We start from the raw sequence: 17,467 nt of genomic DNA, 5'->3' as shown, positions 1-17,467 counted from the left end.
TTTTGCATTTGAACATCTACATACATACGACTATATATACACAAATAAATCACAAAGTAGTTAGAAGGGGTAGGGCGATAAATTTCAGTGGCATTTCAAGGCCTTTCACGAGCAGAGAGCAAATAAATTGAAATCATTTAATTAGTTAAATGCTAAGAGCCTAAAGCGCTACATACAATTACATACATATTTAGGTACATATCGTATTCTTGTTGCACTAAAGTCTAATCATTTTTAAGGACTATTCATCTTTCAGTATTCTAGGTGTCAATTGCATAAAAACTGAAATTGCCATTTAAATGCAAGAAATTTTAAGTGAGTTTTAGGCAAGAGAAATAATTTGTTTAAAGCAACGATTCGAACCCAAGTACTAGTGTAAAAGTATTTAAGTAGGTTATTCATAAGGAAATGCTGCTTTTTGGCATATGTTTTTGTAATATCCTTATATAGTGTTTGTGTTGCGCTCATTAAAGATAATTCAGAAATTATTGCAGCTTAAATAACTCATTTAACAACGCTTTTTTGTATTAAAATTTATAAAAGTAATAAACATCAAAGTCACGTGAAACTTAGTGCTTATTGCTTTCTTTCCTACAAAACTCACTTAAAATCTTTTTTGATGTTTGATGACCAAATAACAAGGTGTGGTACAAATACAATACTCTTAAAAAAAAAGCGAGTAACCCATGCACAAGATGCGGTAACCAACACGTGTAGGGTCTTGGGCCATGGCAGAAATACAAATAATAAGTCTTAGTTGGACTACTCTGATTTATTCAGTTTGAGGGCCCACTGAAATCGGCAGCGCCTGACGCAATTAGTAGCTGTAGAAAGTGGGTGTCTGCCCTGTGCAAGCGGCTGGTTGTGTAAACAAGTATCCAACAACACAATTATAGGTGCGCGCTGGGTTTGGAACCCGCCCCGCATAATAAGCCTGTATCGAAATATCAGGACCCTTAATGGGTAAGATGTCTCTACCTGACTGCTTTACGTCCTCGGGAAGACCAAGGCAGGTGTTACCGCCATCCAAGAAATGCGATGGACCGGGCAAGGTAGGGAAAAAACAGGGAACAAAATCGTGCTCTGTACTTTCAATGCCAGGGTGGTCAAGGTCTTTTGTTCCATCGTCCGATAATAGACTGAGGCTGATCCTTTTCATATTATTGCAGCTCTGGATTTCAGTATAAAATGTTTGATCAAGCTACATGGCTGCTTTTAGATCGAAAGACGAGGAACCAAGTCGATCGTGTGCGTACGATCCGAAGACCAAACATCGACTCAGATCACAATATCGTTGCAGCCAATATACTCATAACGAGCCCTAACTGGCAAAAAGGCGTCAGCGAAATTTTTTAAAAACTTTATTTTCGGTGCAGAGATGCTTCTAGAAAATTGTGCAACAAAACATTTACTCCCACCAATACCAGGAAAGCTTAAATTTTTGGCTGGTTTTAACTAGGACTACGTAGAGAAAGGTTTGCTATTTATTGCCGCTTTTGGAATACTAAGTCCATTACACTATCAAACAATTGTTTGAAAACCAATTCAAAAAGATGTTAATATTCTTGATTTCTTAAATATATTTTTATCATTTAAGTATATATAACTTTTTTTTTGTTTGTATATGTACCACCCTTAGTATTTATGTATAGTGTATATCACAATTACAAAGCACTGGCGAGGCAAGAAAGAAAAATGTTATAATTGTGATACGCACCTTATAAGCGCAGGAAAATGAAAATGCTGCGATGTATGAATGAACGAAAGAATGAGGGTGCAGTACGATATATGAAAAATGTAATTCCAAGCCACATAAGTAAAGAAATAGAGCATATTTCATACATACAACATACTTAGCTATAGATATTCCTATATTTATTAATACAGAGTGGAATATAAAATGATTTAATATCAAATGATACACATTTAGTATAAAATGTTGATACATAAAATTATTTGTGTAACTGGGGAGCTACATACTTGTGTAGATTTGTATGTCAGTCAGACTAGGACTTACTCTGCATTAGAAGTTTGAGCGGTAATTTTAGAAGAAGATCCCCGTTTGGAACATTCATTAGAAGCAGATGATCTTCTTCTCGTTTTAGTTAGGAAACAGGATATACATACATACATATGTATGTATACGTAAATATACACACAAATGAATAGAAAATGGAGAAAAAGTCCAGGAAAATTTTGATATTACAAATTTTGTTTGAACATTCATTTTAGTAATAAAAACTAAATACATTTTTCTGATACACATAAGTACATATAACAAGAAAAACATCATATGAAAAAGCTTTCACATTTACTTTGGATGAAAGTTCGAAACAAATTCAGTGAAAACTCCTGTTTAACCGTACATCAACATACGAAGTTGTTGAAGCTTTTTAGTTTACTAAATACGATTTTTGAACACCTAACATTTATTACATAATAAATAACACCTATAAAATGAAAATGAGACGAGAAGGTGAGATGAGTGGTGGATGAAACAGTAGTGAAGAAATTTATGGATCTTTTGGTATGTAAGTGAAACACACAGTGATGCGAAGAAATTTATATTTATGTATGTATATTTACTCAATTGAAGTGCTAAAATAGTTGAACATATTTTCAGGTTTACCTAATACGCTTCAGAACCATTCAAAAGTACCTACTTAAAAATTATACTGTAATCGCCTATGAAGCACCTAACAAAAGCTCATTTGTTGCAAGACTTTAAGCGCTTAGTTTTCTACAAAAAGCTACGCAAGCCAGCTGAACGTTCAACTTGTGTGATTTTTGTATTAAAATAACTTTCTAATTTTTTTTTTGGTTTTGACTATGGCATCTTGCAGCCAATGAGTATGGCATCGAGGTGAGTGCGGAATTTCTTATGTCGATTGGCCTGATTTCAAAGAAGCTTTGGTTTGTTAAACTATGATGTGTAATTTCGGTTTGAAAATTTGGTGAAATCTTTTTTCCAACACATGGCGCAAATTAATGATCATTTTGAAAATCTAGAAACTTGGAAAAACTTTATTACTACGAATGCACTGATCAGTGAATTCTGCTTTAATTTTTTCGATTTTAAAAGTGGCAGAAATGATCCGTTTTAACGGTTCTATTCTGTGCCAGTGAAAAATTCTTGTCACAGTTTTTTAAACGGAAAAACATACGAACAAGTTTACATTTGTCAGTAAAAAAACTGGGCTATAAGCCTAAGTTCAACGAAAATTGATTTTTATTAAATTACATTTGCATAAGTATTTCAGATATTGCCAGCTTAGAGTGAAAAGTTGCTAAGTCCATATTTTACAAATTTTATAGGAGAGGAAAACACTTCTTACAGTATTTTGCAAGACTTTGAATAAACCTTTTTGCGCGTTTAAAGCAAGGCAAAACTCCGTACGAATCAGAAGAATTCGATGTTAATTAAAATATTTCGTACTATTTTGGCCTTATCGAATTTCCTCTGTCCCTTTTGGACATAGCAAATTTGCTTTTCGTTGAATTGACACGGAAAAAAAGTTATCCTTTTCACTCTAAGCAAGCGATATGTTTGCATAGTTTAGTTAGATATTTTTGTTCATCATTGGATCATTTCTGCACTTCAGTAGTTTTCGAATGATTCCTAATATAAATGCTTTCGACTGTTTTTTGATTGATTCATGTAATTTTTAAAAACATATTTTCATCATTTAAGAAAGAAACTATTTTCTTTCTAAGACGACTTTAGTTTACGATTTAGCTGATTAACAATTCTAGTTCGGAAACAAAAATACTTACTTGGACTCGTCGAGAAAGACAGCTTCGAGCACGCGTGCCGCATAATGAAGGTTGCGTTGCAAAATATCATTTGAAATTTCGCCGGTATTTATTAAATGCAATAAGCAGCGCAATCTGTAATAGAATGACAGTAGATTAATTTAATAAAGCAAAAATTAGAAATTATGAGTACAGTTTCTACATTTTGACTAAATTGAAATTAAAACTCTTCAAATATTGTGCTGTCGATCATCCAGAGGGACTATGCAAATAAGGTTCATTACTTTGTCGCCTTTTAACTTTTGGCATACATATTGATTTGAAAAAAAATTTGTTTTCATTTTTCCTTACAAACAAATCGTGGTACAATGCTCAATAACTCGATTGAAAAAAATTAGTTTCGATTTGTTTTATACATAAGTACTAGCAGAGTACCCGACGTCGCTCAGTTTTACGACTATATGAAAATAAGAGCCCTTAATACCAATTTTCATATAATTTTAATTAAAAGGTGTGTTTCACTGCTAGGTAATAGAAGAACTTAGTCATAATTAGGCATTTTATTAGAAAAAAGGTTGGTTACACTTATCTTAGAAAAAAATAGGCAAAATAGTTCTTTGAAAATAAAATTCAACCATTACGTAATTCTAGCAGAAGAATGGGGACGAAGTTTGTAGCCAAGGATCCAATGTACATACATCCCTATGAAAAAAAAAATATTGCTCATTGATGATTGCTTACGGTATGTTAAATTAAGTTAAGTCTAAACTAACTGAGCTTTAAGTCTGTCATGATGCCCATCCTGTTGTCTGGGGTGGAAGCGTAGACTATTCCATCATCTGATGAGGTACCTACCAGAATAATTGTTGGTATGATTTATGGATTATCCCCTGGTGTAGGACCTGCTTTGTGCGGTACACCGAGCTTTTTGTATAAGGATTGAAATTGTTTCAACAGGCAGCCCTGTTAGCAGATAACCAATTCGCCTGTATAGAATTCGACTAGGGATGGAAAGGTCGACTCTGATTTTAGTCAAAAATCGACTTTTTATTGAAAAATATCGACTTTTTGGAATCGAGTTCTCTCGCTTGAAGTCGAATCGAATCGACTCTCACTCGATAACTTTTCGACTTTTGTCTACTACTTAAGTAAATGATGGTAATATAATTACCTAATTTTAAAGTTTACACGTCCTATTGCAGTAGTGTAAACCCACTTCAATAATGTAATTTTCAAAATATAGCATTACTGTATTTAAATAAACGGAGTTCATCAACATGCGCTCAAGACTACACACAATTTTATAACGAATGCCATTTTATAATGGGTTCATTGCTCAAACATTGATAAATAAGTCGATGAATGTATGTGGTTTTCTGAATTAATTAATTTTAGTATTTAGTTTTAAATTTCAGTGCCGAAGCAGGTGCAATAAATTGATAAAATATAATTTTTTGAATAATTAAAAATTATAATTTATAATTTTATGTTCATTACCTTTTTAATAAAGGCAGGTATTAATTTATTTTCAAAAAGTCAATTTAAATCATAAAGTCGACTACCAGAAGGGATTAATCGACTTTAAGAATCCAAAACCTGAAAGCCGGTTTTGAAGTCAAGAACCCATTCTGCGGGCGCCTTTTCCATCCCAAGTTTCAACTGACTGATAGTGGTCCCTCTGCCATTGTTTAAAGGGCCATCTTCTTTAGCCCTGTACGAAGAATTGTGGAAAGCCACAGAAACAAGGACATGGAGGTTTATATTTTTAGACTCCAGAGTACTGTACATTTTTTACTGAGATTCTATGAATGACCGTTTCAGCATATTTGCCGGGCTCATAGCCCAATTGGTTCTTGTTCAGAGGCCGTTCCATTAGATTGATATTGTGCTGATGCAAAATTGTCTAAATGGATTTAAAGGGATATGAGCTTAGGTAAATGTTTCAAGCTTTCCCGCCTTTGGTAAGGATACGACATTAACATCTATTCATTTACTGAGACGGTGACCCTGCAGAAGCGAGATTCTATACAGTTCAGAAGGTATTGTTTTGGTAAGTGTTTGGCCGAGCTTCTCCTCCGATTAGTGGCGTGGGCCTTGATGTTGTCATACAAAAAGGAGGGACCGACAGCTTTACGCCGACTCCGAACGGCGAATGTATTTTTATGAGAATCTGAGAAATACATTCGTAGGTTTCCCATTGCCTGCCGAGTAGCGACCGTTATTCGATTTTTTTTCTTTTTCTATTGTTTTTAATGTTAGTCGAAACCTGGTCTCGAACCCCGGCCACGCGGAATGGTAGCGCACACAGCTAACCGTGTCGTGGTCGACAACTTACATATGTACATACATACATATTATTTCCTATACGCACCTTACGGCTGCCTTATCGCAAGCGTCCGGTGTATCGACAGCTGGTAAATTTTCAGTTGCCAAATCCAGGCTCGCTGCTGACGTATCCGCAACGACCGTTGCTGCTGTAACCTCCGACGCGCGTTCATCTTCTCCATTGTCGCGCATGGTCGTACGAATATCGCCCGTATTTGGTGAACTCGGTGGTGATGATTGCATTTTGTTGGTGACGATGCTGGTGGTTATACAGCTATTGGCGGTATTGGCGGCGATACTACTGTACTTATTGCTGGCGTTGTTGTCGGAATTGTTGTTGTTGATGGCGGCGGTGGCGTTATTACTACTACTGAAGCCAACAGTAGCGGTGCTAGGTGTACCTACTCCTCGAACAGCTGCTAAATTGTGCCTTAATTGTTGTTGGCTTGCGATGCCGGTGGTTGTTACGTTCGGTGAAACCGAAACGTTCGATTCAACTTCAAAACGGCTATCGCAAGTATTGCTATTTTTGCTGTTATCTTTGGAGCGATTGTCACTGCTTGATGCTGTTCCCTGTTGACCCCTTTTGTCGCTGCTGCAAAGTAATTGGGCAGCTAAATCGGCGGTTATGCCGGTAAATGGTTGTTGTGTTTGTTGCTGGGGATGTGGAGGGCCACCTACAGGAGTTGTTGCGGCTGTTGATGGCGATGTGAGAATATTTTGTTGTTGTGCGTCCAGTTGTACAAAGCTTTTGCGGCTATTTGAACGTCGTACAATGGTGAGTGAGCCGTGCCCTGTTAGAGTATAAAGCAAAATGGATATTTAAAATTCTATTTTAAAATAATTATTTGAAATCAAATACCAAAACACGGAATTAAAATGTCTAAACATTGAATTGTTTAAGTGTTTCATGTCGTGTGTTGTAAGGAATTATGAATGCTTATGAAGAGATTTAAATTTTGAACTCTAAAAAATGTGTACTTGGGGTATTCACACCTGACTGATTATCAGGTAATCTGGTTAAAAATTGTTGTTCTCTCTATTTTGTCTATTTTGTTGTTGTAACTTGTTGTCAAATCAAGTACGACTCAAATTAAAGAATCTACACAATCTAAATATTTCCTAACGATGCCTATCAACGAATTTCGACATATGTATTTCGATAAACCTCGCTTGATATCAACAAACTTCATTAAATCGATATATTTCGATAAATTTCAATACCTCTATAAATATCTTTAACCCAACAAATTTCAAAAACTTTATGAATATAGATAACTCGATACATTCCAGTTAGTCGATAAATTTCGACACTTCGCTACATATTTATCTATAACTTGATGGATTTCAAAAACACTAAATTTTACTAACTCGATAAAATTCTGTAACTCGAAAAATTTCGATAAGTGTCGATAAATTTAGATAACTCCAAAATTTACAAATCTCGATATATATATTGATAATTTGATAAACTTGGACAACTCAATATATAGCTCCATAAATTTCGATATATATCGGAAAATTTCGATAACTTGATACGCTCTGGTAACTCTATGAAAATATCGTCGGTGATACTGTAAAACGGTCTATGTCTATTAGTACCCTTGCCACTTATATGGTCTCTTACTTGCACCAGAATGCATCTGCAAATCGTTACACCCTAATAAACGAATGACAAAACTGTCTTCCTTTGCCTAATGAAGATGAACGATTGCTAGAAGCGATCAGATACAGATAACACATCAATTAAGCACCAGAGGTAATAAGTGACATAGAACGTTTTGCAGTTTCACCGACGATAAATAAATCGGCAAATCGTGAAAACTTCGATTCGATAAGCCGAAAAAATTCGATAGCTACCAACAGATTGCGATAAACCAAAATAAATTTCGATAACTCGATAAGTTGAAAGAACTCGTTACATTACGATAACTCTATAAATTCTGATGACCTGATATGTATTGAGAATTCCATAAATATCGATAACTTGGAAAATTTTATGAAATCGACGAATTATAAAAAACGAGAAATTTTTATAATGTGACAACTATCGCCAAATTTCGACAAATCAGTTTCTGTGTCTCTTTAAATTTCGATAACTCAATGATTATTGATCTATTTGAATAACTCGCTACATTTCGATAACTCAATAAACATTGATAATCTGATATATTTCGATGACTATTAACTTTGATCACTCAATAATTTTCGATGACTTAATAATTTTCGATAATAAAATGCTTGATGACTGGAGGTATTTCTATTTTAATCGAAAAACTTTAATATATTTCCTTAACCCTTCAATTATGTTAACTATTATGTATATGTATTTGTTATTGCTTCCCGATGACCTGGAGACTCGAAACTTCACACCCGATGACAATGCAATAAAAGCTTAAACACACGGCAGCGTTGATCCGGACTATCTCGGACTTAATCCGGATAAACTGCAGTTAATTCCCGAGTTGATCCGGATAAACGCTGCCGTCTGTTTATGCTTTAAGAAAGTTGAGTTAATCTGATAGGTGTCGCAGGAGTCGAGATACTTGAAAAACCTGTACTTATAGTCTAATTTTGAGCTTGCTTTAAAAATATTTGTTTTAACAATTAACTTATTTTATCTTTCTTTCTTCATCTTCGCTTTTATCTTTATTACAAAGTTTCATTTCAAATGCCAAGTAATATTTTAGAACTTTTTTGAAAAACGCCTTATCTCAGAACTCGATACAAAAACGCCCTATCTCAACACATTTTCAATATATTTTTTGATTTGAGATGGGGCGTTTTTGAACCGAATTCTGGCATAGGGCATACTTCAACCAAATTCAGAGATAGGGTGTTTTTCAATAAAATTCTGAAACAGGGCGTTCTTGAAAAGTTTTCTGAGATTGGGCGTTTTTGAACTGGTTGTCGAGATACATAGGTCGATCTTCCAATCAGCCATCAAAATTTACATATGTGTGCGTATTATTTTTAACTTTTTGTAAGCGCTACAAACGAGCACTCGTAAGGACTCGGATAGTTCTTTTATTAAGACCGTTAAAAATTTGGTGCGATGAAAGGAATGCTGATAAAGGAGTTACCAAATATGTATATTTATGCCCACAAATCGCCGCGTATACTGCCTTGTTAGGAAAAATGAGTGCAGTATAAGAGGATAAAGAAAATTCTTCGAATGCCCCTTGTCCATTGAAGCACAGCATCTAATCTTTGAATTGTGGCTTTTTCACTTCGCCAAGCATTCATTCTATGGAGAACTCAATGCAATCAATGCAATCGGTTCGGTTTTGCCTGAAGGCATGCAATATAAAACGATTTTATGAGCAACCCACTGCCTTTGAGTCAACCCCAACGCTTATATTTTCAGTTACATTTTATTAACAGCTTCTTCAAATCTGAATAATTGTAAGTGCTTGTTTGTTTGCATGTGCAGGCGTGCGTGCATGCATACACCAAGGCACACAATCAGCTGTAGGAAGCTAAAATTACAACAACGCCCACTGTGGGCGGTGCGAGCCTTGGTTTTTGTTTATTCTTTTTCTTGCATATTTATGCTTCTTCTTCGTCTTTGAAGAAAATGAAATTTATTGTTATGCTTTTCTATGGTGGTCCGTAATAAATTGGGAATATTTGTATTTGTATTCATTTAATAGCAAACAACATCGCGTATACGCCCCTACGCACAATTACTGTTGGAGCATAAAGTGTGGAACACTGTTAACTAGATGTTCTTTTTGGGATTTACAGAAGCGCTCAGTTGCTTTTTATTATTACACAAAAGCCAGCCAAGCCAATTAAATCAGAATGCAGAAAAAAAAACAAAAACAAATAAGGAGGGGAAAATACAAATTTGCATAAATTTTTGGTGTGTTTGTGTGAAATAACGGCGTTTCAGTGCTTAGCAGCAGAATGGTGAACGGCTGATGAACTGAATGAGTAATGAAATAGCTAATGACTAAAGGCTAATGCTGGAACGGCAAAGGCCCAAAATTTATTATATAAAATAATTAAAATTCATTGCATTTTGCATTCTAAAGTTTAAAACGAAATTTTTATACCTAAACGATTGCTTTTTATACTCTACTAGCGGTACCCCGGTGTGCTTCTCTACACCAAATATTGAAAAATGAATGAAAAATCCTGGAATTTTTCTATTTGAATTTTTGTTTTACTATATTGCAGCCATGTTTATACTTGATATTTATCCGAAGAAAAAATAAACACAGCACATCATAGCAACAATTTTTCACTATGTTTTCGATTTTTCATGTATCTGCTGTTGTACCATATACGTGGTTCATGTAACAGACATAAACTGTTATAGATCATGAACCGCTGGACCGAATTCGGGCACACTTCACATAACCCATCTGCATATACCGTTTAAATTTGGTAGAATTCGTGCACTTATTTTTTTTATTTAAGATGGGAGGTGCCACGCCCCCTTTTCCAATACCGCTCATTTTTCTCCATGAGTATGGAATTATTTCATATGTCTCTATACCAATTTCCAGTAATCTACCACAAATATTTCAAATATACCAGAAGAAAATTTTTGTTAGTATGAGTGGTGCCACCCCCTTTTCCAAATTCGGGGAAACATAAGACAAACCTAAGTTCATAATAACCCGACTACGCCGTATAAATTTGGTTGAAATCTTGCACTCATTTTTTATATGTAAGATAGGAGGTGCCACGCCCTCTTTTCCAATACCGCCCATTTTTCTCCATGAATATGAAATTATTTGATATACCTCTATACCAATTTCCAATACTCTACCACAAATATTTCAAGAGATATACAATATAAAAATTTTAGTTAGTATGGGAGGTGCCACACCCCCTTTTACGAATTTGGGCAAACTTCACAAAAACCATCTGCATGATAGCTTGAATATGCTGTATAAATTTGGTTGAGTTCGGTGAAGCCGTTCTCAAGTTATAATCTAACTCACTAATTTTTATATATAAAATAGAGGCGCCACGCCCCCTTTTCCGAATTCAAGCAAACGCCACATAAACCATCTGCATGATAGCCCGAATATGCCGCACAAATTTGGTTGAATTTGGTGAAGCCGTTCTCAAAGGTCACACCAAAAACGTTCACTTATTTTAATATTTTAGTTAGTGTGAGTGGTACCACAGAATTCGGGCAAACTTCGCATAAACCATCTGCATGATAGATCGAATAAGCCACATAAATTTGGTTAAATTCGGTGAAGCCGTTTTCAAGTTATAAGGTCACACCAAAAACATGCACTTGTTTTCATACATAAGATACATATGCCACGCCCCCTTTTCCGAATTCAAGCAAACGCCACATAAACCATCTGCATGATGGCCCGAATATGCCGCAAAAAATTTGATTGAATTCGGTGAAGCCGTTCTCAAGTTATAAGCTAACTCACTAATTTTTATATATTTTTATAAAATAGAGGCGCCACGCCCCCTTTTCCGAATTCAAGCAAACGCCACATAAACCATCTGCATGATGGCCCGAATATGCCGCAAAAAATTTGATTGAATTCGGTGAAGCCGTTCTCAAGTTATAAGCTAACTCACTAATTTTTATATATTTTTATAAAATAGAGGCGCCACGCCCCCTTTTCCGAATTCAAGCAAACGCCACATAAACCATCTGCATGATGGCCCGAATATGCCGCAAAAAATTTGATTGAATTCGGTGAAGCCGTTCGCAAGTTATATGGTCACACCAAAAACGTTCACTTATTTTTGTATTTTATTAGTATGGGTGGTGCCACGCCCCCTTTTCCGAATTCAAGCAAACGCCACATAAACCATCTGCATGATGGCCCGAATATGCCGCAAAAAATTTGATTGAATTCGGTGAAGCCGTTCTCAAATTATGAGGTCACACCAAAAACGTGCACTTATTTTTATATAAAAGATTAGTGAAACGCTATATACAGATTTTTTTGTGTACTATACATAAACTCGGAAAAAGTATTGATGTGTGCTCATCTCTCATTGTATAACTTTCTTGTTTTAGGGTTATCTAAACTTACTTCCAATTTGACCATTGATCGTCACGCTCTCAACTGTGCCGCTATTTGTTGTATGCGCTGTTGTAGTTGTTGTTGTGTTGCTTATTTCCTCACTCGTGAATGTACCTAAACCACTGCCTATTAATGCCGCACTACTACTGCCAGTAGGACTATCTGATTTTGAGCGTCTATCGCTTGTTAGGCTGCCACTTGTTGAGCCAATCGGTGTTGCGCCACCACCACCAACTGTACCACTACTGCCGCCGGTGGGTGGATCGTCACGTTCACGTTTTGGTATACTCTCAGGTGTGCTGGCGACTGAAAAGTAAGAGAAAAATAATTTGTTAAAAAAATAGTTTCTTATTGAATTTGTTTATATTGATAACATAGTTGTTGGTAAGAGAAATACAAATTTTTGAATTCGGACTCGTTTTAGAGTCAGAAAAGTCTCAGAATTTTGAGTTGTAACCAGCGTTGCCGCTTTGGTAATTTTTTACCAAAACTGGTAATTTTTTTCTTTTTAGAAGGAGTTTGGTAATTTGCTAATTTTTTTCTCAATTTGGTAATTTTTAAACGTAAGTATTTTCTTTTAAGTTTTTAATAGTAACTTATTACTTATAAAAATTTATAACTTTGAACCTTCTGACGATTGCACAAAACAAAGAAGTTTGCTTATGTACTTACATATGTATGTATCTACACCTTAAGAGAGCCAAAAATTGAAAGGGCTCTTTAATGTAACAATTTGCCTTGACAACTCAGAACTTTTAGTATGTATTATAGTAGAGTTTGCAATATAGCAGAAAACCACCCATTTTCCCAATATGGCGGCTCGATCACAGCTCCTACAGTCCCACAAATCTGGATTTTGGATCATTTTTACCTGCCGGAACCAATGGTGAAAGAAAATAATTTCACGGGACTAATTAAAAGTTTGCGATTAAATACGAATGTGACCCACTTATAAAATAGTAAAAGTAAATTTTATCTACCGTTTAACGATACATTTGCTGGTTTCATGTTTTGGTTTTAAGGTATGTAAAATAAATTATGTAAAAGACTGTATGTTACAGCCCATTTCCACCAAACGCTTAACTACAGTTAAGAGTTTAGATATTTTTAACAAGAGGTGATCTGCAATGTTTATTTATTCGTTTTTGTTATTTTCCTTTCATTTGCTTGTACCTAATATGAGCAACTACCTCCTTCGAGTTGTAATCTGTTTTTTTCCAATAGGCATAAACTGCAGTAGAAATGAACTATTAAAAACCTTTTAAATGTTTGTAAATCTCTGAGCGATTTTTTTGTTTTATGTTTTAGGGCCGATTGTTCAATGTCTGATTAGTACAAATCGGAGGTAGAAGCTCCGGTTAAATACATTGAACAACCGGCCATTAAAAATATTTGTGAATTGTTATAGTCGGAACACATTGAAAAGGACAACCACAGCTGTAAATTGTTCATCTCCGTTATCTAAACGCTCAGTCGATGGTGATATGAATTTTTTGAACGCGGCAGCGACATCATCCATTTTTATGAGTTTGTCATAAAAGAATGGGAAGAACTCATTTTTCGGTCGAAAAATATAAATAGATCTAAGCTGGCCACAATCCCAGACGTGGTGTATTATCTACATACGTCGAAAAATAATTTCCAATTTGTTTAGAATATTATGCTCATAAAAATTTGGTAATTTTTTTCTGAGTTTGGTAATTTTTTTTTAGAGGTTTGGTAAAAAATTAAAAATCTTTGTGGCATCACTGGTTGTAACCTTAATTCTTAGCTTAATAAAGAGTCAGAAAAGAGTATATTTCCCGGTTTTAGCAGGACACGCCAATACGAGTTCAAGTTAATTGTCATATTAGGGTCTTTAGTATGCCTCTTTTCTTAGTCTTAAAAACGAATATTGTTTATAATAGCATATTTCCACCAAAAGGCTTAACTGCAGTTAAGAGCGCAGATAATTTACATGAATTTTAACTTGAGTTTTTTATGTGCAAGGTTTATTTCTTACTTTTTGTCTTTTTACTTTCGTTTGAGTTTACTTAATATGAGCAATTACTCCCTTCGAGTGGCATACACTCCAGTTAAGGCTTGGTGAAAATGAACTATAATTCTGATTATAAATAAACTTTCAACAAAATGAGTCAAAATAAGGACTCAGTTTGGTCTCATAAATTCTGAGCACGTAGAAAATTGTTTGAAGGGTTTAAAGCATGATTTTCATTTGGTGTCTTTTGTATGTATACCCATTTTCAAAAAAGAAAAATTAAGGTCTAATGTCCGTTCAGAAAAGGTTTAGTAATGGAACGCGGTTCGCATTCGCTTGCCTTGGAATTTACGCCAAAAATCAGAGGCGTACTGTGCGTGCCACTTTCATCAAATTTATTTTTAAACATACATACATACTTAGTATACTTATACATAAGTAATGCATATATAAGAAGAATATTTCGCATTAATTAGCTAAATACGTGAAATATATAGTGCAAATTTTCTACCATTCTTTTTCTTCTTCTTCTTTTTTGACGCTGTAACCGCCTAAGCGATTTTGGCCGAGTTCAGCAAAGCACGCCAGTCGTTTCTCCTCTGTGCCAACTGACGCCAATTGGAAACGCCAAGTGAAGCCAAGTCCTTCTCCACCTGATCTTTCCATCGCAGTGGGGGCCTCCCTCTTCCTCTGCTACCACCAGCGGGTTCCGAGTTGAATACTTTCAGAGCTGGAGCGTCGGTGTCCATTCGAACGACATGGCCAAGCCAGCGGAGCCGCTGTATTTTAATTCGCTGCACTATGTCTATGTCGTTGTAAAGCTCATACAGCTCATCGTTCCATCGTCTGCGGTACTCGCCGTCGCCAACGCGTAAAGGACCGTAAATCTTCCGCAAAATCTTTCTCTCAAACACCCCAAGAGCCGCCTCATCGGATGTTGTCATTGTCCATGCTTCTGCGCCATATACCAGCACGGGCATGATGAGTGACTTATAGAGCGTGGTTTTCGTACGTCGAGAGAGGACTTTACTCCTGAATTGCCTACTCAGTCCAAAGTAGCACTTGTTGGCAAGAGTGATTCTACGTTGGATTTCAATGCTGACATTATTATCGGTGTTAATGCTGGTTCCCAAGTAAACGAAATTCTCTACTTTCTCGAAATTGTAACTGTCAACAGTGACGTGGGTGCCAAGGCGCGAATGTGCTGACTGTTTGTTTGATGACAGGAGATACTTCGTCTTGTCCTCGTTTACCACCAGATCCATTCGCTTTGCTTCCCTATCCAACTTGGAAAAGGCAGAACAGACTTCGCGGTTTTTGTTAGCGATGATGTCGATGTCATCGGCATAAGCCAGCAATTGCACGCTCTTGTAGTAAATTGTTCCTGAGCGATTCAGTTCTGCAGCTCTTATTATCTTCTCCAACATCAGATTAAAGAAGTCACATGAAAGGGAGTCGCCCATTTTCTACCATTACCATCACTGTAATCAAGGAAATGAATGAACAGGCTTGTCAAATAATTTGACCCTTTTCGTATTCACCTTATTTCAATCTCAACAGTGATATAAATCTGAGTCAACAATAAGTAATATGACACATACAGTTATCAGTGGACAAGTATTTATATACGTACATATATATTAATTTATATACATTTAAACGTGTGCGATATATTTAGAATACACATCAGCCGAAATGGCTATATCAAATATTTTAGCCACATGGTATTTAGCTAAGTTTATTACCCAGTGAGAGTTGATTTCGGAATAAAGTTTACATAAAACTTAAAAACACTTTAATAAATTAAAAATTGTTATCGAATTTAAGTACGAAGCTCGAAACTTCCTTTTTGAGTTTTCGAGGTACAATATTATAGTATTTCTGTCTAGCATAACTATAGCTAAAGGCTGACTAGTTATTTAGGTAGTATGAACTGATACGAACTTTTAATAATTTGACAATCTGAAATAATTTTTGATAGCGTGACATCTGTTTCCAAAAAGTATATCGAATAAAAAGAAAACGTAATCAATATATGTGTGTATATGTTGCTTAGCATCTTCTATCATACGTAAGGCGCCAATCAAGCCTTTTTCTCCACTCTCCTTGACATGAAAGTTTTTATTCGGTATTACTTTGTAATTTTAAGTAAACCGCATTAGGTCGCATTTATACTGAGCGCTACATTCTCCAACCATTTGTGAAAAGCATGGAGTGCTAAAGAACCAGAAGCTGTGTCTACGAACACTTTGAGAGCCCTGTTAACTGCTAAAAACTAAAGGATGGGAGATGGGACAACCCTTTCGGAGTTCCCTCTTTAAATTGTTTCAATGTATATGCGGCTTCCCATTCGGCCTAAACTCTGGGACAACCTAGCACCTTACGTTTCCAGGCCATTATGGCTATGCCAACCCTTAGTTCTGCACCTTCCATTATGGTATTGACTGAAATTTTATTGATTTTTTAATCTGACCAACTATGTACTCTGCATTGAAATCTGAGATTTCGTGAAATCCTTCACAATTCAGAAGAATTTCCCATATATTTTCATGAAAGGAATACTACTTTCGCTGCTATCCAGGAAGCAGGCACGTGCCAAATACAACTCTTCTTAATCGAATAGTCAACTAATCGGTTAATCGATTAGAAAAAGTGGTTTGAAAAATGGGTCGACTTCACTGAATCATTCTTTCTACTTTCAATTTTTTCAACTAACCGCTAACCGCAAGCAACTTGTAGACTAACCGTTAATTTTAAATTTTTCGACTAGTTGTTTTTCTTCAATCTAAGTATTTTGGTTGTTTTTATATTTTTCAATTACTCAGACATGCTTATTTTCGGAATACTCGGTGGTAAGTGATTAGTCGAAAGTGAACGGCTAATCGAATTCGAGCGGTTAATGAAATAATTGCTATTCACCTAAACTTATACACAGTTTATTATACAACTATTTTATTATGAAATATACCATGATTTCCCGTAGAATTTTTGACGTTACAAAATTTTTGTACGACAGTGTAACCGACAAAAAATTTGATACAAGAACATTTTAACCTCATAAATGCTCTTTTTGATTAACTCGCATGTAATTTATTGAAAATAAAATTCAAAGTTAAAGAGTTAAAATACGCAAAACCCAATAAAATGGGTTGAACTTTTTTTTTATTTTGAAAGGTTTTTTAGTCTATGGCATTTATGTATGAAACACAATATCCATTAAATGTCGAACACACATGATGCGTCACGTTTTACACCGATCCAGTCTCTTCGAATTTCTACACCAAACGGCTGATCGTTGCCCCAGATGGCCGGTTATGTTGATCGAAAAAAAATCGCCTAATGCGCGAATGCATAAAATATTTGGATCACTATTACGCGTTGCTCAACTGCGTAT

The 17,467-nt window shown here is 35.5% G+C and overlaps 1 protein-coding gene across 2 annotated transcripts in view; it reads right to left on the bottom strand.

Moving 5' to 3' along the window:
• LOC108358093 (calcium/calmodulin-dependent 3',5'-cyclic nucleotide phosphodiesterase 1C-like) overlaps positions 1 to 17,467 on the bottom strand; it is a 197,374-nt gene that overhangs the window by 90,038 nt on the left and 89,869 nt on the right. For both annotated transcript variants that reach the window (XM_017609237.1, XM_017609238.1), the window contains exons 2-4: positions 12,105 to 12,401; positions 6,125 to 6,872; positions 3,775 to 3,888 (exon numbers count right to left, since the gene is read on the bottom strand). In XM_017609237.1, coding sequence (XP_017464726.1) covers positions 3,775 to 3,888; positions 6,125 to 6,872; positions 12,105 to 12,401 — 1,159 coding nt within the window. The remainder of the gene's footprint in view (positions 1 to 3,774; positions 3,889 to 6,124; positions 6,873 to 12,104; positions 12,402 to 17,467) is intronic.

Source organism: Rhagoletis zephyria, unplaced genomic scaffold, assembly GCF_001687245.7.
Source record: "Rhagoletis zephyria isolate East Lansing unplaced genomic scaffold, Rhagoletis_zephyria_1.1 Rzeph_scaffold_00206, whole genome shotgun sequence".
Lineage (NCBI taxonomy): Eukaryota > Metazoa > Arthropoda > Insecta > Diptera > Tephritidae > Rhagoletis > Rhagoletis zephyria.
This window is presented reverse-complemented; position numbering and strand designations above follow the sequence as displayed.